We start from the raw sequence: 25,457 nt of genomic DNA, 5'->3' as shown, positions 1-25,457 counted from the left end.
GATGTCTACAACTCACTCAGGAACCCTAACCCCTACGTCAGAATCAGAATCAGGTTTAGTATCACCGGCATATGTTGTGAAATTTATTGCTATGCGGGCAGCGGTACAATGCAATACATAATAAAAACTGTAAATTACAGTAAAAAGTGTATATAAAAAGCTAAATAAATAAATATTGCAAAAAGAGGGGGAGAAAAGTAGTGAGGTAGTGATCGTGGGTTCAATGTCCATTCAGAAATCAGATGGCAGAGGGGAAGAAACTGTTCCTGATTCATTGAGTGTGTGCCTTCAGGCTCCTGTACCTCCTCCCTGATGGTAGCAATGGGAAGAGGGTATGGCCTGGGTAATGGGGGTCCTAAATGATGAATGTCACTTTTTTGAGGCATCGCTCCTTGAAGGTGTCCTGGACACTACGGAGGCTGGTGCCCATGATGGGGCTGACTGAGTTTACAACTCTCCGCAACTTACTTCAATCCTGTGCAGTGCTCCCCCCTCCCCCCTCCCATGCCAGACGGTGACACAGCCGGCTGTAGAAATTTGCATACCAAATCTCCTCACACTCACAGGTGAAACAGAGCCGCTGTCTTAGGCTACGTCCACACTACGCCGGATAATTTTGAAAATGAAGCTTTTTCCCTTCGTTTTGCCCTCCTGTCCACACTGAGCCGGCGTTTTCAGCCCCTGAAAACGGAGATTTTCAGAAACGATCTCCAGAGTGAATAAATCTGAAAACGCCCAATATCCGTTGTAGTGTGTACGGGGTAACCGGAGAGATTTAAAAACGCTGTCATGACGACACCACAACAACGATGCTTTTTCTGCTTCTGCTTGGTACTGCACAAGCTGTTATAACGCGCAGTCGGTGTGAACGGCGTGAGAGTTAAACTGTAAAGTGAGTTTTTTTGACTATTTAAAAACACTGTCATGACGAGCCGGAACAGACAGCCGCAGCGCGGCATTTCGTTGTTTTCTTGAACGCAACCACCTAACAATTTCAGAACAGACAGCAACGAGACTGAAGCCAGAAGGGTTAGAAATGTACTCACCAAATACTTTGACCCATAGCTTACTGAATAAGTATACTCACTTTGCCCTGTTTTCTGTCCTTGCTTGTATGAAGGTGGTTTACCTATTTATGCAAGTACTTCTCTGACAATAGATGTGTAACAGCCTAATGTAACATTGTATGGAAATACAAGATAACACTGATGCAGACGTTTTATACATTTAACAAGGTGCTTTATTAATGCAACAGAGTTAGTTTTTCAATGTTCGTCGTCAGCTGGGTCATACTGTCCGTGAATTCCCTGTCGGTTTCCTCCATGCGCTCTAGTATTTGTTTTTTTTAGTTTTAAGTCCTCCTGCGTGAGAGCCAAGAGCAATTCCTTTTAAGTTTTTCTACTCTGCAACTGGACAAACACGCACCAAGTACACTGTTTCCTCTTCGCTTGTTTTCTATGTGTCCTGCGCGTGCCCAGTAGGAGGAGATTCACCCAAATATCCATTTAATGTGGACGGAGATATTTTGAAAAACGCTGAGTGTGGACGCCTGTCGTTTTTACTCGAAACCGACGTTTTCAGAATTAGCCGGCGTAGTGTAGATGTAGCCTCAGTAACTGCATTAAAATGCTGATAGTGCCTCGGGGACGTTGACACCCAAGACCTTGAAATTACTCCTCTACTGATCCCTTGATGAGGACTCACTGACCTTAACTCATATGTCTTTGGAATGTGGGGGGAACTGGAGAACAGTCAGAGGAAAACGTTCAAAACTCTTTATAGAGAGCAGCGGGATCTTACAGTTGGCGCGCTGTAAAATGTTAGGCCGCTATGTCAACCTTCAGTATAGTAAAGGTCCAAAGGAGAAATCTAGTGTGTAACCATGACCGGCAAGTGTTCCTGAAGTTCAGGAAACTGCCATCCTTGTGACAGAGCCATAGACCAGTCATTGTACAGAAAGGGGCCATTCAGTCCATCGAGTCAGTGCTAGCTCAGAAAGCCCTACAGCAGTGACACAGGCCATTCAGCCCACTGGTTTTGTGCCATCTATCAACTAACCATTTATACTGAATTGGTGAATTAGTTTATTCTTCACACAGGTATCAAGGTCTAGCGATAAAGCCTTATTTTGCATGCCATCCGTACAGATCGGATAATTGCAAAGGCACATTGAGGTAGAACAAGGGAAGACGATAACAGGATACAGAATAAATTCGGAGTACATTCATTATCATATGAGCTTTCCCACAGACAGCCACGAAACAAAGGAACACCATGGAACCTGTTCAAAGCAAACATCAAACACCCAATGAGCAAAAACAGAACAAGTCACATAAATGGCCAAAAAATGACCAAATAACACACAGAAAGTAAAGCGTCCAGTTGTGAAGTTATTGAAACAGTCCAGGAATGTTCAGCTTGGTTCTGTTCAGTTCAGTTTAGTGCCGTGTTGTTCGTTGACTGCAGGCCGCTGAGACAGCCCGTCCCAATCAAAATCGCACAGAATAGCCACAAAGAAAGGAGTAACCAGAAACCAGACACACATCGTGACATAGACTGCAGAGTCCTCTTAAAAACGAGTCCAAATTGTTACAGGTACCGAGAAAGTGTAGTGCAGGCAAGACATTAAGGTGCAAGGTCATAACAAGACATATTTTTAAGGACAGAAATGTCTCATTAAACATATTCAGTAGAGTCTTACAACAGAAACTGTTCGTGAGCCTGGTGGTATCTGCTTTTGTACCTTCTGGCAACACACACAAAATGATGGAGGAACTTAGCAGGCCAGGCAGCATCTATGGAGAAGAGTAAACAGTCGACGTTTCTGGCTGAGACCCTTCATCAGGACTTGGAAAAAAAGATATGAGGTTAGAGCAAGAACTGGGGTTGGGGGGGGGAGGGGAGGAAGAAGTACAAGGTGGTAGGTTAATGGTGAAACCGGGAGGGGAGGGAGTGAAGTCAAGAGCTGGGAAGTTGATTGGTGAAGGAGATAAAGGGCTGGAGAAGGGGGAATCTGATAGGAAGGGTAGAAGGCTGTGGAAGAAAGGGAAGGGACAGGAGGGAGGGGATGGGCAGGTAAGGAGACGAGGTGAGAGGTGGGAATGGGGAATGGTGAAGGGGGACAATTATTGGAAGTTCGAGAAATTGATGTTCATACCATCAGGTTGGAGGTTACCCAGGTGGAATATAAGATGTTGTTCCTCCAACCTGAGTGTGGCCTCGTTGTGGCAGTAGAGGAGGCTTTGGACTGACATCTCCTTACCCTGCCCATCACCACCTTCGTTCCAACGACGTACAGGTTAGCAGGTTACTTGGTCATGTGGCTATAATTGGGCAATGTGGGCTTGTTGGGCCAGAAGAGCCTGTGATTATGCTGTACCTAAAAAAGATATAAGATTTTTGTAATCTATAGGTCTCCCTATAAGTATGGCTACCTACTTTCAGCATTGAACTGATTAAAAATAGTTATTAATCATTGTAAGAAATGACTACTGCTTTTATAAATGGGCAAGTTTATAAAGCTCTGGATGGGCCACATCTGCAGTACTGAGTACAGTGCTGGTCACCCCACTATAGGAAGGATGTTGAGGCTTTGGAGAGGGTGCAGATGAGGTTTATCAGGACGCTGCCTGGTTTAGGGGGCATATGCTATCATGGGAGGCTGGATAAACTTGGGTTGTTTTCTCTGGAGCGTCAGCGGCTAAGGGGAGCTCTGATAGAGGTTTATAAGATTATGAGAGGCATAGATAGAGTGGACAGAGTATCTCTTTCCCAGGGTTGAATGTCTAATACCAGATGGTTTGCATTGATGGTGAGAGCAAGTAAGTTTTTTACCCAGAGAATAGTGGATGCCTAGAATGCGCTGCCCAGTATGGGGATAGAGGGTAACTACATTAGAGGCTTCTAAGAAATGTTTGGGTAGGCACGTGGATGTGAGGAAGATGGAGGGACATGGACAAGGGGTAAATAGCAGGGATTAGTTTTTGGGTGTTTTTGATTGTTTTTTCAGTTGGTTTGGGACAACATTGTTGGCCGAATGATCTTCCTGTGCTGTACTATTCTGTGTTCTATGTTCTATGTCCCACACCTCCAGGTTCAGGAACAGTTATTACCCCTCAAACATCAGGTCCCACACCACCAGGTTCAGGAACAGTTATTACCCTACAGCGATCAGGTCCCACACCACCAGGTTCAGGAACAGTTATTACCCCTCAACCATCAGGTCCCACACCACCAGGTTCAGGAACAGTTATTACCCCTCAACCATCAGGTCCCACACCACCAGGTTCAGGAACAGTTATTACCCTACAACCATCAGGTCCCACACCACCAGGTTCAGGAACAGTTATTACCTCTCAACCATCAGGTCCCACACCACCAGGTTCAGGAACAGTTATTACCCTACAACCAGGTCCCACACCACCAGGTTCAGGAACAGTTATTACCCCTCAACCATCAGGTCCCACACCACCAGGTTCAGGAACAGTTATTACCCCTCAACCATCAGGTCCCACACCACCAGGTTCAGGAACAGTTATTACCCCTCAACCATCAGGTCCCACACCACCAGGTTCAGGAACAGTTATTACCTCTCAACCATCAGGTCCCACACCACCAGGTTCAGGAACAGTTATTACCTCTCAACCATCAGGTCCCACACCACCAGGTTCAGGAACAGTTATTACCCCTCAACCATCAGGTCCCACACCACCAGGTTCAGGAACAGTTATTACCCTACAACCATCAGGTCCCACACCACCAGGTTCAGGAACAGTTATTACCTCTCAACCATCAGGTCCCACACCACCAGGTTCAGGAACAGTTATTACCCCTCAACCATCAGGTCCCACACCACCAGGTTCAGGAACAGTTATTACCCTACAACCATCAGGTCCCACACCACCAGGTTCAGGAACAGTTATTACCTCTCAACCATCAGGTCCCACACCACCAGGTTCAGGAACAGTTATTACCTCTCAACCATCAGGTCCCACACCACCAGGTTCAGGAACAGTTATTACCCTACAACCATCAGGTCACACACCACCAGGTTCAGGAACAGTTATTACCCTACAACCAGGTCCCACACCACCAGGTTCAGGAACAGTTATTACCCCTCAACCATCAGGTCCCACACCACCAGGTTCAGGAACAGTTATTACCCCTCAACCATCAGGTCCCACACCACTAGGTTCAGGAACAGTTATTACCCTTCAACCATCATGTCCCACACCACCAGGTTCAGGAACAGTTATTACCCCTCAACCATCAGGTCCCACACCACCAGGTTCAGGAACAGTTATTACCCCTGAACCATCAGGTCCCACACCACCAGGTTCAGGAACAGTTATACCCCTCAACCATCAGATCCCACACCACCAGGTTCTGGAACAGTTATTACCCTACAACCATCAGGTACCACACCACCAGGTTCAGGAACAGTTATTACCCCTCAAACATCAGCCTCCTGAACTGGTGTGGATAACTTCATTCACCTCAACAATGAACTGATCCTACAACCTACGGACTCACTTTCAAGGACTCGACAACACATGTTCTCAGTGTTATTTATTATTTGCATGATTTGTCTTCTTTTGCATATTAGTTGCTTTTCAGTCCTTTTAATGAATAGTTTTTTCATAGAATCTATTGATTTCTTTATCTTCCTGTAAATGTTTGCAAGGAAATGAACTTCAGGGTTGTATGTGGTGACATATGCACTTTGATAATAAATTTACTTTGAACTTTACATAGTCCATGTTACTGGTGTGTAAATTGCAACTGTTCTGGCTTGTACGTCACTAATCCACTTTGATAGCTGCCTTCAAGTAACACAGAGGAGTTTTTGTTGTTTTGGGTGTTTTCATTCATGGCGCCAATTGCCGTGTCTGTTCCCTGGTGCGTCACACAGCCTGTTGGAGCTTGCAGCCACTGATACTGCATTAAAGGCAGTGAGATGGTCTGCACGCCCCGTGATAAATCCTGCACAGATTTTGCCAGAGGATCAGGGCTCCGGAACCACGGAGCCCCTGCTCCAGGTAAACTGGCTCGGCCCAGTCTTGGATTACCTTCAAAGTTCAAAGTTAATTTATTATCAAAGTACATACATACACGTTTGGATCAGGTATGCCTGTACACCTGCTCATTAATGCAAATATCTAATTTGCATTAATGAGCCAATATCTAATATCTAATCAGCCAATCATGTGGCACCAACTCATGGCATAAAAGCATGCAGACATGGTCAAGAGGTTCAGTTGTTTCTCTTACCAAACATCAGAAGAAGTGTGATTCAAGTGAGTTTGACCGTGGAATGGTTGTTGGTGCCAGATAGGGTGGTTTGAGTATCTCAGAAACTGCTGATCTCCTGGGATTTCCATTCACAACAATCACAAGAGTTTACAGAGAATGGTGTGAAAAACAAAAGAAAAAAAATCCAGTGAATGGCAGTTCTGTGTATGGAAATGCTTTGTCAATGAGAGAGGTCAGAGGAGAATGGTCAGACTGGTTCAAACTGACAGGAAGGCGACAGTAACTCAAATAACCACAAATACAACAGTGGTGTGCAGAAGAGCATCCCTGAATGCACAACATGTCGAACCTTGACGTGGATGGGCTACAGCAGCAGAAGACCATGAACACACACTCAGTTGACCTCTCCATTAGATACAGGAGGTACATAATAAAGTGGCCATTCAGTGTACATTTCAGTATATACCACCTTGAGATTCATTTTCTTGCAGGCCTCACTGTAGAACAAAGAAATACAATAGAATCAATTAAAAAACTGCACACAATATTCAAAAAGAAGACTAACTCTGCAAACTAAATAAATAAATACATACAAACATACATAACAGACAGGTGGATAGATAGGCAGACAGACAAACTGAGAACATGAGTTCTTAGAGTCCTGGAAGGTGAGTCTATCAGTTATGGAATTAGTTCAGATTTGAGGTGAGTATGGTTACACGGGTGGTGGGGTGGAGATTCATCTCTACCAAAGGAGGTGTAAGGTGCTCCTTCCCTCCGTTAACCTGCAGGTCACCCTTGGGCAAGGTGTAACCTGTGAAGCCGTGGGAGCAGCTGGTGCAGATCACAAGTCCTGGTTATGTGACCACTGACACCAGGCAGACAATCTCTGAAGAGTATTGATAATGGCTGGGGTCACCCGTCTTGTAAAGACACTGCCCAGAAGAAGCCAGTGGCAAACCACTTCTGTAGGGAAATTTGCCAAGAACAATCATGGTCATAGAAAGACCACGATCGCCCATGTCATAGGACATGGCACACAATGAATGGATGATAGTTTTCCACGCTGGTCCGAGGCCTGTTCAGTCCTGGGTGTGCTCCCTTGTCAAAGGTGCCGTTCACAACTCATACAGCGCTTCACCGGCAGCCGGATAATTGTAAATAAAGAAAACAGCTGATGCCGGAAACAGAGACATGGAGTCGTGCAGCATGGAGAAAGGCCCCTCAGCCCATACATGTCCGTGCTGACCAAGATGTATACTCAAGCTAATTCCTTGGCCCATATCTCTCTAATCTCTTGCTGCACGTATACACATCCACATCTGAAATGTATCTGATGTCCCTGCCTCACACACCTCCTCTGGCAGCTAGTTCCATATATCGACCAGCCGCTGTGTCAAAAAGTTGCCATTGGCCAAGATCAAATGGCAGAGCAGACTCGATGGGCCAAATGGCCTATTTCTGCTCCTCTGTCTTAGGGTCTCAGGGTCTCAGATTCTTATTAAATATATTGCCTTCTCACCTTAAAACTGCATCTGTTAGGTTTTGATTCCACAACCCTGCTCACCCTATCTCTCAAACAGGAGGAAATCTGCAGGTGCTGGAAATTCAAGCAACACACACAAAATGCTGGTGGAACGCAGCAGGCCAGGCAGCATCTATAGGAAGACGTACAGTCGACGATTCGGGCCGAGACCCTTCGTCAGGACTAACTGAAAGAGGAGATATAAAGAAGGGTCTCGGCCCGAAACGTCGACTGTACTTCTTCCTATAGATGCTGCCTGGCCTGCTGCGTTCCACCAGCATTTTGTGTGTGTTGCTTCACCCTGTCTCTAGCCGTCATGATTTTACACAGCTCTGTGAGACTACCGCTCAGTCTCTTACGCTCCCAGGAGTCAAGGCCCAGACTGTTTACCCATGGCCTGTAACTCAGTCCGTTGAGACCTGACATCTACCTGCAATTAATACAGGTGCATCTCAAGGATGTGTGCTTAGCTGACTGCTCTACTCGGCCTAAACTGGTGACGCAGTGGCTCAAACCCCATCTGTAAATCAGAACCAGGATTAGAATCAGACTTGCTATCACCGGCCTGTGAAATTTATTAACTTTGCAGCAGCAGTACAATCAAATATATGATAATAGAAAAAAATATAAATTACAGTAATTTATAGTTAAATAAATAGTGATAAATAAATAGAAATAGAAAAGTAGTGAGGTAGTGATCATGGGTTCATTGTCCATTCAGATGTTGGATGGTAGAGGGGAAGAAGCTGTTCCTGAATCATTGAGTGTGTACTTTCAGGCTTCTGATGGTAGTAACGAGAAGAGGGCATGTCCTGGGTTATTGGGGGTCCTTAATGATGGTCGCCCCCTTTTTGAGGCATTGCTCCCTGGAGATGTCCTGAGTACTACAGAGGCTGGTATCCACGATGGAGCTGACTGAGTGTAGAAACCTTTGCAGCTTATTTCGATCCTGTGCAGTAGCTCCCCCCAACCCCCACCCCCAGTTAGAATGCACTCCATGGTACATCTGTAGAAATTTGCAAGTGTCTTTGGTGACATACCAAATCTCCTCAAACTCCTAATAACATACAGCCGCTGTCGTGCCTCCTTTGTAATTGCATCGGTATGTTGAGACCAGGATAGATCCTCAGAGATAGACACCCAGGAATTTGAAATTGCTCACTCTCTCCACTTTCTGACCCCTGAATGAGGACTTGTGTGTGTTCCCTCATCTTACCTTCTCTGTCCGTAGTCAGTTCTTTATTCTTACTGACATCGAGTGCATGTTTGTTGCTGTGATGTGCTCTGGGCAGAATCTCAGATGGTGATGACGAGGTGTACAGGAGAGAGATAGATTGGCTGGTTAAGTGGTGTCACAACAAATACCTTGCACTCAGCGCCAGTAAGACCAAGGAATTGATTGTGGACAGGTAGGTGGAGATGAGTCCATGGTCAGATCAGCCCTGATCTTACTGAATGGTGGAGCAGGCTCGATGAATCAGATGGCCGACTCCTGCTCCTATTTCTGCTGTTCTCATTGAAGGGTCAGGGGTGAGGAACTCCAAGTTCCTGGTTGCCAACATCACTGATGATCTATCCTGTGCACAACGTATTGATGCAAGCATGAAGAAGGCACGGCAGTGGGCTAGACTTCATTCGGAGTTTGAGGAGATTTGGTATGTAACCAAAGACCCTAGCAAATTTCGACAGCTGTACCGGCTGTGTCACCGTCTGATATGGATGTTCCAATGGGCGAGGTCGAAAGAGGCAGCAGATGGCTCCGTCGTGGGCACAACCATTGAGGACAAGAAGGTGGCATCCATTGTGAAGGACCCCCACCGTGCCCTTCTCTCGGTACTACATCAGGGAGTCTGATGACCTGCACTGAACGGCTCCTTCCCTTCCATCATCAGATTTCTGAACGGTCCGTGAAACCAGGAATGCCACATTGCTCTGATGCTGTGCACAGTTTTCATAATGAATCCTTTTTTAACATTATGTACAGTACTGCTGACGTGAAACAGCAAATTTCACGACATGCTGTGCGCCGGTGATAGAAACCTGGTTCTAATTCTGGTTCGCCCTTGGTAATATTTCCTTTCTGACGTGGAAGGGGGAAGTGCCGGAAACACTCAGCGGGTCAGCTCAGTGGTGTGGCTCGCGGAGACAACCGTCTCACGGCTCCAGCATCCCACGTTCAAGCACGACTTACCACGCTGTTCTGTGTGGAGTCAACACGTTCTCCCTGTCACCCAGTGGGTTTCCCTGGGTGCTCCGGATTCTCCCCCTATGTCCCAAAGGCGTTCTGGTTGGTAGGTTACTTGGTGAGGTAAATTCTCCCAGTGCATGGGTGAGTATGTGGCACAAACTGTGTGTTGGATTGGACTGTATAATTGTAACTTTCTAATGCGTGTTTGTATTTTATATAATTACCTTTGTGCATGTAAAAGTTCAGTGTGGTTGCCATTGGTTTTGGTAGTACTTGGTTTCAGTGGTGGGTATCGAATTACCTGAATGGGGCTCTCTAGTTGGTTGGTTCAAGCAATGGAATTTGAATGGAATGTCTGTTATCAGCAATCTGGGAAAAGAGGGCCAGAGCATGTTGGTCATCTTCCCCATCCCCCTCTACCCTCCCCCCCATCCCCCTCTACTCTCTTTCCACCCCCTCTACCTTCCCCATCCCCCTTTACCCTCTCCCCACTCTCCTCCCTCACCATCCCCTCTACCCTTTCCCCATCCCCCCACCCTCTCTCCCCTTCCCCTTCCCCCCTCTCTCCCCACCCTCTCTCTCTCTTTACCCTAACCCCCCTCATGCCCTCTCTCTGCCCCCTCTCCTCCCCCTCTCACCCCCTCCTCTCCTCCGCCTCTCGCCCCCTCCTCTCCTCCTCCTCTCGCCCCCCTCTCCTCCCCCCTCACCCCCCTCCTCTCCTCCCCCTCTTTCCCCCTCCTCTCTTCCCCCTCTGCCCCTCCTCTCCTCCCCCTCTCGCCCCCCCCTTCTCGCCCCTCTCCTCTTCTCCCTCTCTCTCCCACCTCCCACCACCCTCCTACCCCTTCCTCTCCTCCCCTCTCTACCACCTCTCCTAACCCCCTTCACCTCCTACCACCCCTCTCTCTCTCCCTCTCTCTCCCCCCTCTCCCTCTCTCCCCTCTCCCCCTCTCTCCTCTCCCCCTCTCCCCTTTCCCCCTCCCCTCTCCCCTTTCCCCCTCCCCCTCTCCCCCCTCTCCCCCTCTCCCCCCTCTTCCACCTCTCCCCCCCTCTCCCCACCTCTCCCCTCTTCCGACCTCTCCCCTCCTCCCCCCAGATTGCAGAAGACCACAAACTGTGCAAATGCAAATTTAAATAAACAGCAATAAATAACAAGACTGTGAAATAACCAGAAGAAGAATGCTTCAAGTGAGATCATTGGTTGTGGGAACATCTCAACAGATGAGTGTCATTATCCTTTTGTTCAAGAGCCTGATGGTTGAGGGGTAGTAACTGTTCTTGAACCTGGCCGTGAAATGTACACAGGCGACTGAATGGTCTCTTCTTGCAAGGTGCAACGTTTATAATTCTGTTTAATTTACAGCAGCAAATCAATCTTACTTTAAGGATTTTTATTTTCGCTGTGTTGTATAAATGGTGAAAAGCCAGGAGTAAGCCTCTGCGATTTGCTCAGTGATAAAGAGAACTTATTTCTCAACCATTCCCAGGGGGAGCAATTAAGTTCTGTCTAAACTCCCTGTTGGAGATTGGATATGAAAATGATCTGGGCCCAGAGGGATTGCAGGCTGTGACCTTCTAGAAACTTAATGTGGTTGGCCCAATATCCGTGAGTCTCTGAGTCTCGGGACAAGGACATAGGTCTGGAGGTGCCCTGCCCTGTCCTGGGGTTGTGTGTATGTGTGTGTGAAAAAGTGTCTTGTTTTACTGTTGTTTAGCTTGTTTTTGTTGTTGTTGATGCGTCTGTTGTTCTGAGCATTGTGGAGGTGCTATCTTGGTGACGGAATGTGCGGCAACACTTATGGCCTGCCCCCTCCCACCCCCCGGCACGTCCTTAGTTGTGCTGGTTGTTGATGCAAAACGATGCACTTCACTGAAAGTGTAATAAATAAATGAATCTGAATCTCCTGATGTAATCTCCCTCTGTTCCACAGCATCTACAAAGCCCAGGCAGCTTCCAGACAGCGGCTCGGGAGCTTCTGGACTGGTGTGAAGATCCTCGTGCGTTCCAGAGGACCTTCGAGCAGAGTCTGATGGGATGTTTGTCGGTACGTCCCCTGATCCACAACTGTTTAGTATGTAGCTAATTCATTCATTGCCACAGACGGCTCTGGAGGCCGGTTGTTGGATATATTTAAAGTGGAGGTTGGTAGGTTCTTGATTAGTCAGGGCGTCAAACATCACAGCGAGAAGACAGGAGAATAGGGTTGAGAGGGAAGATAAATCAGCCATGATGGAATGGTGGAGCAGACTCGATGGGCTGAATGGCCTAGTTCTGCTCCTATATCTTATGGTCACTGCAAGGTGGTTTCTGCATCAGGACTGGAAAGAAAGGGTCTTGGCCTGAAATGTCAGCTCGTTATTCCTCTCCATAGATCCTGTCTGACTTATTGAGTTCCTCCAGAGCTCCTCCTTTCTGATGGTAGTAATCTCCTCTCTATGGTAGGGACCTCCTGTACCTCCTCTCTGATGGTAATAATCTCCTGTACCACCTCTCTGATGGTAGTAATCTCCTGTCTGATGGTAGTAATCTCCTTCTCTCTGATGGTAGTGATCTCCTGTACCTCCTCTCTGATGGTAGTAATCTCCTCTCTGATGGTAGTGATCTCCTTCTCTCTGATGGTAATAATCTCCTCTCTGATGGTAGTGATCTCCTGTACCACCTCTCTGATGGTAGTAATCTCCTGTACCACCTCTCTGATGGTAGTGATCTCCTCCTCTCTGATGGTAGTGATCTCCTGTGCTTTCTTCCCCCCGCCCCATCTCCTTATTCTGGCTTCTTCTCCCTTCCTTTTCAGTCCCAATAAACTTCCTCAGTCTGAAACATCAACTTTTATTCCTCTTAAAATCAAATTAATTTTAATTATCATTCAAACCATACATGGATACGGCCAAACAAGACCATCCGTGTTCATCTGTGCCAAGGTGCAAAAACATATACATGTATTCAGAATAACAAGAGGAAAAAAAGAATATAATCACAGAAAAAAAGCACATTCTTAGTCCAAGACCCTGAACAAACAGTCCCTGAAATTGATGATTCCCGGGAGTCCAGCCTGTAATTCCATGGAGTTACACACTGGTGGGCAGCACCAATGGGAGAGGCCACCCCTCGTCATCGCCGTGGCTATCCCTCGAGGTCGAGGATGATGGTCTTCGTTCTGAAGAAGTGGCTCACAGAGTGAAGACGCCTGTGCGTGTATTTGTTAAACGTGTACTTGATGTTGCACTCCAAGAAGCACACGATACTTCACAAATCAAACAACTGATTCCAATGGCATGGAAACCACAACGATTGGAGCTGGTGGATTTGTTGCAGCCTTCATCCGCCTTCACAGCCGTTGGGTTTGAAGTAACTTCATCCGCCTGTTCCACTGCTGAGGTCTTGGTTGGATTGTTCTTTGTCAGGGACCTCACCCTCAACCTTACCGCCATGGGTGACCCTACCATATAGCTCCAGACGGCATCGCTCTCGGGATCACAGGACCACACAAGCTTCTCCACCACGACAAGGTGATAATCCACGGAGAAGGGCCACCCCTAAACCGAGTACGGATGCCACGCTACACCACCTCCTCAGCTGGACTGCAGCAGCAGGCAAGCCCGCAGCTTTGGGCTTAGTCCTCACTACAACAGAGGTGACACTGCCCCGACTAAACAAGGGAAACAGGCTTGCGGCAATCAATGTCCAACAGGGTTTTGCGATCACAATAAAAATGTCCAGGACAGTCACTCACGGTTTCTCTGCATGCTGCCTTTGTGCTCCAACTCCAGGGATTTTAGTGGGCAGCAGCACAGCCTGAACCCAAGTCAGCTCTTCCAAACGCAAACCGGATCCTCCCGCGGCTTGGTGGCCGGACTCTCCCATCAGGGTCTGATGGCTGGCCTCCCCTTTTCTGAACCGCTGGCCGGCTACTACAAACAACGAGAAGCTCACTGGCGCAGTGGACCTGCTATACTCATTATTATTGGAGTCCAGTATAGACCTACAATCTAAAAAAAAATACATTTCACAAAGAAAACAGCACCTTTGGTTGACCCCCAAGAGGCTGCTGCATCTGCACGTGCTCCCAACTTACTGCCATCTTACCCTTTGGAGATGCTGCCTGACCTGCTGAGCTCCTCCAGCATTTTGTGTGTGATGCTCTTAGTTTTTTCTCTTTCCTGGTAATGAACAAAGGGTCCCTGAAGTGAACCCAGTGACTCAGTTGTGTGTTTATTCCATTTTCTGTTTTGGTTCCCAAACCGCGACTGGGTTTGTTGCTCAGTGGCTTTTCCTGCCCTCTCTGTGCTGGTGTCTGGGCGGCAGTGGGGTTACAGTGAGCAGGTGTCCCCGACTGACTTTCTGCCGGGGTTGACGTCAGCCTGCTGTTGTGGTCTGTGCAGTTCTGCTTTCCGACCACCAGAACCTTGCTGGAATTAGAGTGCAGACATCCTCTCCCCCACCGCCCCGCTGAAAAGCCAGGAAGTCACACTGGGGAAGTCAGCCCACGTCGTGACGTTGAGAAAACGTTTGACCGGGAGTAGGCCATTCAGCCCCTTGAACCTGTTCACCATTCAATGGGAATGTCGCTGATTGGTGACTCCACTCCGTAAAGCTTGCCCATATCCCATGGAGTCAATCAATCTCAGACGGAAGGTGATCAGCTGTCTTAGTACCTAGTGCTCTAGAAGAAGGCTGGCGGGACAGCAGGAGGGACATGGGCCGTTAATGTTTGAGGGTTGAGATTACAACTGGCAGGAAGGAGGTGGGATAGCCCATTTAAAAATTGGGGGGAGGGTGTTGGAGGATTCTGTTTAAGTTTCTGTCTCAGTTCTGTGTCAGTAGTTTGTACTCCCCTCCTGTGGGTACAATGCCAGCTTCAGTTATCACACCTGAATACCTCAATGAAGTTATTCGCCTCCACAAAGATGCTGCCTGCCCTGCTGAGATCCCCCAGCCTTTTCTATGTGTTGTTGTTTTCTTTCTCTTTCCTGCTTACAGTAAAGGGTTTATTATTAGAGAACGTGTACAGTATGCAACCTGAAATACTTCGTCTTCGCAGCCAGCCACGAGAAACAGAACCCCAAAAGAATGTGACAAGCACACGTTAGAACCCCAAAGTACGCCCCCATGCACGCAGGAGCAACGCATCCACACATCAGCCTCCCCCCTGCCCACTTCAGCAAAAAATGTCAGCACCCACCACCCACCAAGCAACAGCAAAGCACCCAAAGAGAGACCATGATCTGCAGTAAAAAAAACTATAGTTTACCCGACGGTTTGACGTGCCACAGGCTCTCCCCCTTTCACTAACAAGGGACAGAGAGGTGCCACCCATTTTCACAGTGAAAGGGGACGCTGACAGTTGCTGTTACGACCTTGCAGTCCGCCACCTCGCTTTTTATTCCGAGGTTCTCCGACTGGAGGGTAGGCAGCAAACTCCGCCACCATCGAGAGAAAGCGAGTGAGTGCGACCGCTCAACTACAGAGACCTCCATCCATACGCCCGCCGCAGCAAAATCCTGATGTTCCTTCTCCCGTGGCGCCTCGGTCGGCAACACCGACATGGAATCAGTTGACCATAGGGTCGCGCAGGGCCGCACCCGGGAGGCGCCATCTTCCAAGCCGTGTCTGGAGGCTGTCGGAAAACAGCTGGCGAGCGCCAGGAGTGGGAACTCATCTGCTGTAAAAAAAGAAATCACAGTTTGACTGCCATTGTAGACCAGGGCCTCGACAGAACCCCAGCCACCTTGAAGAGGGAAGGAGGAGACATTCAAGAGAGGAATTAAAGCTATTTCCGCAGATTAACTCAAAAAGGCGGCCACTGGGCGCAGTCTTAGCTCTGCCTACTATTTCAGGGTGCCTGAATAGTTTCCACTGGCACTGTTTTGTGTGTGCTATGCTGTGGTTTGTCAGCATCTGCTGAATCTCTTGTGTTCAGTAAATCTCTACTCTTTCGGAATCTTCCTCACTTTCAGCTTTTCAAAACCATTCCAGTCCTTCCATGTTCTGTCTAGCAGTGATCTCAACATTGCCAGATTTTTACCCTCTCTCAATCTATTAATATGCCTCTGTAATATAATGCTTGCGTCCCACTGCCTACAGTGTCTCCTAGCTCTGTGTCATCGGCAGACTGATTATGTGGCTTCCCACTCCAACCTGTGAGTCATTGATAAATACGGTGATTAGCTGCAGTCCCAGCAGAGCAACTAAGCGAGTCACATCCAGCTAACGTTGTTATCTTCACTCCCTATCTTCTGACCTTCAGGCAACCTGATGTCCAGGTCCATTCCTTCTGGTGGACTTTGTTAACCTCTTCCTGGAAGTCCATTTAACTACCGCCACATGCATTCCTCTTCCCCCTGCAACACACAAAATGCTGGAGGAACTCAGCAGGTCAGGCAGCATCTATGGAGAGAAATAAGGGGTCGACGTTTCAGGCTGAGACCATTCATCATGACTGGAAAAGAAACTAGAATTCTTCCCCTGTTCTTTGAAAACACGCATGACTAATCAGAATCAGGTTTATTGTCACTGACAAGTGATACAAAATCTGTTGTCTTGTGGCAGCAGTGCAGTGTAAATACATGAAATCTATAAATAAATCCTGCAAGAAAGAGGAATGATGCTGTCATGAGTTCACGGACCATTTGGAAATCTGACGGCGGAGAGGAAGAAACAGTTCTTAAAATGTTGAGTGTGGGTCTTCAGGCTCCTGTACCTCCTCCTGGTTGGTAATAACAAGGAGAGGGCAGGTCCTGGGTAATGATGGAGTCACCATCTTTTGGAGATGTCCTTGATAGTCAGGAGGTTTGTTGCCCTGGATGGATCTGGCTGAGTTTACAACCTTCTGCAGCCTCGTTCAATCCTGAACACTGGAGCCTCCATACCAGATGGTAATCCAAACAGAGTTGTTCTCCACGGTACATCTGTAGAAATTTATAGAGTCTTCGGTGACATACCAAATCTCCTTGAAACTATGTCTCCTTTGTGATTGGGCCGAGGATAGATCCTCTTAGATGTTGACGCCCAGGAAATTGAAGCTGTTCACCCTTTCCAGTGCTGACCCCTCAGTGAGGACTGAGGACTGGCATGTTCTCCCTGCCAATGAGAAACGTAGAAACCACGACGTCCACCAGTCCCGTTCATCAGCCATTTTAATTATCTCTCCTGTTCCCACATTGACCGATCCCTCCTTGGTCTCCATTGCTGCCAGGTTGAGGCTAAACTTGACCTAGAGGAGCCACACCTCATATGTACGTATATATTGATTGATTGATTAATTGGATCAGGCCCCCTGAGCCACGCCACCCAGCAGTTCCCTCATTTTAACCCTAGCCTAATCTCAGGATAATCTATAAAAACCAATTAATCTACCAATCGGTACGTCTTTGGACTGTGGGAGGAAACCAGAGCACCCGGAGGAAACCCACGCGGTCACGGGGAGAACGCACAAACATCTTACAGGCAGGGGCAGGAGCTGAACCCGGGTTGGCTGTACTGTAAAGCATTGTGCTAACCACTACGATACCATGCCATCCTGGGTGGTCCACAGTTGACAGTATGAATTCTCTGACTTCTGGTAACTGCTCCCTCCTCTTGATCTACCTGGCCCCCCATCTCCATGCCTGTTTCCCTTCCTGCCCCCTTTCTGCCCATCTCTCTTCCCTCTGGTTCCTCTCCCCACCTCCTTCCCTTTATCCCATGGTCCACCTTCCTCTCCTAATACGTTCCATCATTTTCAAGCCGATCTCCCCCCAGCTGCTGGCAGCATTACCACCTCCCGAGTCTCACATGCCCATCAGCGGCCTCACCCGACTCCATTACGACCTGCCGGCTGTCATCCCACCCCTTCCTTTCACCTTCCTTGTAATAATTTTATCTCGCCTCTCTGTTTCAGTCCAGGTGAAGGCCTCAACATGAACTGTCCATTTCCATCCACGCACGCTGCTCGGCCTGCTGAGTTCCTCCAATGTCTCTTGAGTTTCTCTCTAAGTAAAACAAACCCATCCTTTCTAACCAGAATCAGATTTACCATCATCAACATGCATCATGAAATCTGCTGTTTTCCAGCAGCAGTGCAGTGTGAAACACAAAAAAAATTACTAGAAGTTACAGTAATAAATAAATAGTGCAAAAATAAAGCAAAATAGTGAGATAGTATTATGGATTCATGGACTGTTCAGAAACCTGATGGCAGAGGGGAAGAATCTGTCACTAAAATGTTCAGTATGTCCTAAAATGTCCTGTATCTTCTCCCTGATGATGATCATCAATATGTGCTGTGTTGTATGATGTGGACGATTATGGTCTTTGACCATGATTGTTCTTGGCAAATTTTTCTAGTCATAGTCATAGTCATAGTGATAGTCATACTTTATTGATCCCAAGGGAAATTGGTTTTCATTACAGTTGCACCATAAATAATAAATAGTAATAGAACCATAAATAATTAAATAGTAATATGTAAATTATGAAATAAGTCCAGGACCAGCCTATTGGCTCAGGGTCTGACCCTCCAAGCGAGGAGTTGTAAAGTTTGATGGCCACAGGCAGGAATGACTTCCTATGACGCTCTGTGCTGCATCTCGGTGGAATGAGTCTCTGGCTGAATGTACTCCTGTGCCCACCCAGTACATTATGTAGTGGATGGGAGACATTGACCAAGATGGCATGCAACTTGGACAGCATCCTCTTTTCAGACACCACCGTGAGAGAGTCCAGTTCCATCCCCACAATATCACTGGCCTTACGAATGAGTTTGTTGATTCTGTTGGTGTCTGCTACCCTCAGCCTGCTGCCCCAGCACACAACAGCAAACATGATAGCACTGGCCACCAGTGTGGCTACAGAAGTGGTTTGCCATTGTCATCTTCTGGGCAGTGCCTTTATAAGACGGGTGACCCCAGCCATTATCAATACTCTTCAGAGATTGTCTGCCTGGTGTCAGTGGTCACATAACCAGGACTTGTGATATGCACCAGCTGTTCATATAACTGTCCACCACCTGCTCTCATGGCTTCACATGACCCTGATCGGGGGCAAAGCAGGTGCTACACCTTGCCCAAGGGCGACCTGCAGGCTAGCGGAGGGAAGGAGCGCCTTACACCTCCTTTGGTAGAGACGTATCTCCACCCCACCACCTATTGATGGTAGTAATGAGAGGAGAGCATGATAGATGTCACTTTATTGAGGCATCAATGATGTCCTTGATGGTGGGGAGACTAGTGCCTGTGGTGTCGAAATTGCTTGTTGCTTGTTGATTTTGCTCCTTTTTTCTTTGCTGCAGGTTGTAAGCCATGTGTCGACCCAACAAGGCTTTGACTTGGAGCTTGGCTATCGGTTGCTGGCTGTCTGTGCTGCCCACAGGGAGAAATTCAGCCCAAAGTCCGCAGGTAAGGATTGGTGCTGGAGGTGACCATCAACTCTGTGGCATGGTACTGAGAGGAGGGATATCAGAACCGCTATCCCGGGTTGTTCCTTGAATTACTAGCTGTATTCACCCCAGCTGGGAAAATGGGCTGAAAATTGGCAGATGGAATTTAATACAGACATGTGTTACCAGGGTAGGACTTGCACAGTGAACGGTCGGGCACTGAGGAGTGTGGTAGAACAGAGATATCTGGGAATACAGATCCATAATTCCTTGAAAGAAGCGTCAAAGGTAGATGATGTCATGAAGAGAGCTTTTGGTATACTGGCTTTCGTACAACAATGTATTGGGTACGTGAGTTGGGATGTTATGTTGAAATCGCCTAAGATGTTAGTGAGGCCTAATTTGGAGTGCATTTTTGCTCACCTACTGGCAGGAGCAAGATTGAATAAGCTTGAAAGAGTGCAGAGAAAATTTAGACCGTAAGACCATTAGACATAGGAGCAGAATTCAGCACATCAAGTCTGCTCCGCCATTCCATCGTGGCTGATCCCAGATCCCACTTAACTCCACACACCTGCCTTCTCACCGTATCCTTTGATGCCCTAACCAATCAGGTAACTATCAATCTCCACCTCAAATATATCCATGGCTTTGGCCTCCACCACTGTCTGTGGCTGAACATTTCACAGATTCAGTACTCTCTGGCTAAAAGAATGCCTCCTTACTTCTGTTCTAAAAGGTTGCCCCTCAATTATGAGGTTGTACCCCCAAGTTCTGGATACCCCCGCCATAGAAAACATCCTCTCCACATCCGCCCTGTCTAGCCCTTTCAACATTCAGTAGGTTTCAATGAGGTCCCCCCGCATTCTCCTAAATTCCAGTGAGTACAGGCCCAAAGCTGCCAAATGCTCCTCATATGTTAACCCCTTCATTCCTGGAATCATCTTCGTGAACCTCCCCTGGACTCTCTCCAATGACAACACATCCTTTCTGAGGCACGGGGCCCAGAACTGTTGACAATACTCCCAGTGTGGCCTGACTAGTGTCTTATAAAGGCTCAGCATCATCTCCTTGTATTTATATTCTATTCCCCTTGAAATAAATGCCTATACTGCATTTGCGGCCTTTACCAAAGACTCAATCTGTAAACTAACCTTCTGGGAGTCTTGCACAAGGACTCCTTAGTCCCTTGGCACCTCCGAAGTTTGAACCTTCTCCCCATTTAGATAATGGTCCGCACTATTGCCAAAATGCATCATCGTACATTTCCCAACATTGTATCCCATCTGCCACTTTTTTGCCAACTCTTCCAATTTGTCTTATGCAGGTTCGATTGCAACATTCAGAGAAGTTTGGATAAGTACGTGGATGGGGGAATGTGGAGGCCTGTGCTCCAGGTGCGGATCAATGGGTCTAGACAGGATAACAGTTCAGCATGAACCAGATGGGGCAAAGGGCATGCTTCTGTTCTGTAGTGTTATGTGTCTCTCTGATACACGCTGGGGTGGATGGGGTTCAGGGGGTTAGTAACCGACTGTGCAGGGACAAAGACGGACAATGAGCAGCAAGTGGAAGATAACCAGCCTCGGCTTACGACAGGGTTCTGTTCCCCATCTGGTTTATAACCTAGACCTCTCATAAGTGATCCAAGATGGTTGTGTGGGAGAGGATCACGGGAACGGCGGTGATGGGAGAGCACGGCCGCCAGCCGGACTCACTGACCCAGTTGGGTGGGCAAGTGAATTTGCTCTGTTATGTGTGAAAAGGGACGTTACTCAGTCACTCACCAGATGTGAACCTGTACTGGTACAGAAGCCTGAAATCACACAGCACCAGGCTACTTCCCCTCAACCATTTGGTTCTTGAACCAACCAGCACAACCCGAATCAGTATAACCGCACCGTAGTCACATTGATCGCTTTGCTCTCCAATGGACTTTGATTTTTATTTGTTCTAATTGTGTTCTTTCTTGTAAAAAAGGTGGATGATTTGTATTTTTCTTGTGAACCCTTCTTACTGGCTGCTCTGAGCCTGTGATGCAGCTGCAAGTAAGTTTTTAATGGGCACCTGTGCACACGTGGTCTTGCAGCCAGCGGGTGGTGAAGTGACATCAGCACCGGGCTTTGAGGCGAGCGGTCCTGGGTTCGAATCCAGCCGGCTCCTTGCGTGCTGGGTTGAGCAACTTGGCCTCGCAAAAAGGCAAAAAATGTGCCACAAAGTGCGAAAAGGAACATCAACAATACATGTACGTGCAGATTACAATAAACTCGACATTGTCTTTGACCTTGCTGATAGTCCCAGCAATTATCGTTCATCCTTAATTACCACCAAACTGAGGAATCAGTATGACAGCATATAAACTGGAGTAGAAAAGTATTGGGGGGGGGGTGAACTTGCAAAGGGGGAGGTGGTGGTAGAGGCAGACACAATAGGAGTAATTAAGAAACTCCTTCAGGATGCACATCCTTCACGCAACCTTGTAGTCGGGCTTGGAGGCTTGTGTGCCTCAATGATCCGGAGAGCCACATTGGCTGGTGTCAGGGCTTTATGCTTTGGCTCTTGGAAGGGTCATCCATGCTAAACAGGTCAAAGGGTAGAGGCCAGACTAAGAGCGGTCCACCAGCCCTCTAGGTTCGTGGGGTTCAGCTCCAAACAACCCTGACTAGACAAACAGAACTGTAGAAACTCAGCTGTAGAAAGATTCTTCATTGCTAGACAAACAGAACTGTTTGTCTAGCAATGAAGAATCTTTCTACAGCTGAGCGCGACAATATTCCTGAGTCTCCACCTGGGACCTGCATGGCTGACAGTGGTGAAAACTGAGCAACTGACACAGTGAAGGGAACCCTAAACACTGCCAGAGATCGAGGGCTTTCATTGCTGCCCTAAACCAAGCAGCGTAACGGGCAGGAAGTAGACAGGCACGTGGATCATAGAAAAATGGTTGTGTAGGAGAGAAGGGTTAGATGGATCTTGGTCAGCATCACATTGTGGGCTGAAGGACCTGTACTGTGCTCTACTGTTTTTTCCTATATACAGGACAGACAAGGTAAGGAGGTTTAGTTTTTCCAACCTTCAGTGAACTGTAAGGGTTTTAGATTTGGGGTCATGACATTAGGACCACTGCTTGTGTGAGGGCTTCATCAGCTCGCATGTGTCTTGTTTTTAACACACCTTTGATATAACTCTGTGCGGAAGCATCGGAACTGCTTTATGTGCTAATGGTACTTCACTCAGAGGCCACTTTATTAGGTACACCTCGTTAATGTAAATATCTTGTCAGCCAGTCATGGTGTCCACTAATAGATTCATCCTCTCTGCCAGAATCTCGCTCTCATTCATAAAATTCAGCTGTGATGCTAATAGCAGAAGAATATATTATTCACAGGAATGAAAAGCAAAGGATCCACAAGAAACTTAGAAAGAATTACCTCAGTAGCCATTGTGTTAGGTACCTCCTATATGTTTGTGGTCCGCTGCTGTGGCCCATCCACTTCAAGGTTCAATGTGTTGTGCGTTCAGAGATGCTCTTCTGCACACCACTGTTGTGACACATGGTTATTTGAGTTACTGTCGCCTTCCTGTCAGCTTGAACCAGTCTGGCCATTCTCCTCTGACCTTCCTCATTAACAAGGCATTTTCGCTCACAGAACTGTCGCTCACTGGATGATTTTTTTGATTTTTGCACCATTTTCTGTAAACTTTAAAAAACTGTTGTCCTGCTTTTTCGATGAACGGCTGCTAAGGGAAGGTGGATTGACTTACAAAATGCAGATCTTTGTAAAAACCTTAACGGGGAAAACGATAACCCTAGAGGTTGAACCCTTAGATAAAACTGAAAATGTTAAGGCTAAGATTCAGGACAAGGAAGGTGTTCCTCCTGATCAACAGTGACTGATCTTTGCTGGGAAACAATTGGAGGATGGCTGTACTCTTTCTGATTTAAAATATCCAGAAGGAATCAACTCTACAGCTTGTGTTGAGACTGCATGGTGGCGCAAAGAAGAGGAAGAAGAAGTCGTACACCACCCCAAAGAAGAACCAGCGTAAGAGGAAGGAGGTCAAACTTGCTGTCCTTAAATATTACAAGGTTGATGAATATGGAAAAATCTATCGTCTATGCTGTAAATGTCCTTCAGAGGAATGTGGTGCTGGTGTGTTCATGGTCAGCCACATCAACAGGCCTTATTGTGGAAAGTGCTGTCTAACATACTGCTTCAACAAGGCTGAAGATGCGTAATTGTATTCACTTTAATAAACAATGATAGAATAAAAAAACTGTTGTCCTTGAAAATCCCAGGAGATCAGCAGTTTCTGAGATACTCAAACCACCCCGTCTGGCACCAACAATCATTCACTCAGATCACATTTCTTCCCCATTCTGGTGTTTGGTCTGAACAATAACTGAACCTCTTGACCATGTCTGCATGCTTTTGTGCATTGAGTTGTTGCCATACGATTGGCTGATGAGATAGCTGCACTTACGAGCAGCTGTACAGGAGGCCACTGAGTGGGTTCTTTTCTTATTACACTTTATAGTATATTTAATGTAGTGCTGCCGCAAAAACAAATTTCATTACCTATGGCAGTGATAATAATCTTGATTCTGATTCTGAAATAATCGGCCACTGAGATCAAACGGAGCAACACACACAAAACGCTGGAGGAACTCAGCAGGCCATGCAGCATCTATGGTGGGGAACAAACGGTCAACATTTCGGGCTGAAACCCTTCGGCAGGGCTGGAGAGAAAAAGCTGAGGAGTGGATCTGAAAGGTGGGGTGAGGGGAGAGAGAAACACCAGGTGATAGGTGAAACTCAGAGGGAGAGAGATGAAGCTAGGAAGTTGATTGGTGAAAGAGGCAGAAGGCCGTGGAAGAAAAAAGGAGGGGGCGGGCAAAGAGAAAATAAAAGTAATGAGGTAGTGTTTATGGGTTCAATGTCCACTCAGAAATTGGATGGCAGAGGGGAAGAAGCTGTCCCTGAATTGGTGAGTATGTGTCTTCAGGCTTCTGTACCTCCTTGATGGTAGCAATGAGAAGAGGGCCTGTCCTGAGTGATAGGGGTCCTTAATGACGGATACTGCCTTTTTGAGGCATTGTTCCTTGAAGATGTCCTGATGCTGGGGAGGTTCGCGCCCATGATGGAGCTGATCGAGTTCACAACCTTCTGCAGCTAATTTTGATCCTGTGCAGTAGCTCCCCCCACCCCATACCCAGATGGTGGTGCAGCCAGCTCTCACCCCCTCAGTAAAGGAAGCAGCATAATCAGAGATAACCTCACCCAACCTGGACAGTCTCTCTTCTCTCTCCTACCCTCCCTCTTTGTGCAGAAGGTTCAAAAGTCTGAAAGCACTAGGCTTCAACGACAGTTGCTATCCCACTGTTTTCAGAATGTTGAATGGACATGATTCTCTAACTTCCGTTAATGAACATTGACTTCTCTAACTCCAGTTAATGCCCCACCTCCCCTTTGTACCCCATCCCTTATTTATTTATTTCTCTCTCTCTCTCTTTTTTCTCCCTCTGTCCCCCTCACTATACTCCTTGCCCATCCTCTGGGCTCCCCTCCCCCTTTCTTTCTCCCTAGGCCTCCCACCCCATGACCCTCTCCCTTCTCCAGCCTCGTATCCCTTTTGCCAATAAAACTTTCTAGCTCTTGGCTCCATCCCTCCCCCTCCTGTCTTCTCCTATCATTTCGGATCTCCCCCTCCCCCTCCCACTTTGAAATCTCTTACTAGCTCTTCCTTCAGGTAGTCCTGACAAAGGGTCTCGGCCCGAAATGTCGACTGTACCTCTTCCTAGAGATGCTACCTGGCCTGCTGCGTTCACCAGCATTTTGTGTGTGTGATGATTGGATGACTGTTGGCCTCACAATCTACCTTGTTATGATCTTGCACTTTATGATGTACGTTGATCCTGTACACTTTGGTTGCTTTTACACTCTATTCTGTTATAGTTTTTCCTCATTCTAGCTCAATACAATGAGATGTCATTTGTAGGAACAGTGTGCAAGACAAACTTTATACTGTATCTTGGTTCATCTGACAAAAATAGTCCAACACCAGCGCCAAAACTCCTCCAGGGTGACCACAGCCTTGGCTAATTTGGAGGCTTGTGTGCCTCACTGACCCAGAGACC

The 25,457-nt window shown here is 47.3% G+C and overlaps 1 protein-coding gene and 1 pseudogene across 5 annotated transcripts in view; both read left to right on the top strand.

Annotated features, from left to right (window-relative positions):
• Positions 1–25,457, top strand: part of LOC140201903 (zinc finger MIZ domain-containing protein 1-like) — a 231,349-nt gene that overhangs the window by 43,429 nt on the left and 162,463 nt on the right. For all 5 annotated transcript variants that reach the window (XM_072266685.1, XM_072266684.1, XM_072266682.1 and 2 more), the window contains 2 exons: positions 11,894–12,007; positions 19,232–19,337. In XM_072266685.1, the coding sequence (XP_072122786.1) occupies positions 11,894–12,007; positions 19,232–19,337 (220 nt within the window). The remainder of the gene's footprint in view (positions 1–11,893; positions 12,008–19,231; positions 19,338–25,457) is intronic.
• Positions 22,753–23,582, top strand: LOC140201905 (ubiquitin-ribosomal protein eS31 fusion protein-like; annotated as a pseudogene).

This window comes from Mobula birostris, chromosome 8 (genome assembly GCF_030028105.1).
Source record: "Mobula birostris isolate sMobBir1 chromosome 8, sMobBir1.hap1, whole genome shotgun sequence".
Classification (NCBI taxonomy): Eukaryota; Metazoa; Chordata; class Chondrichthyes; order Myliobatiformes; family Myliobatidae; genus Mobula; species Mobula birostris.
The sequence above is the reverse complement of the archived record's forward strand: the minus strand, read 5'-3'. Positions and strand labels throughout refer to the sequence as shown.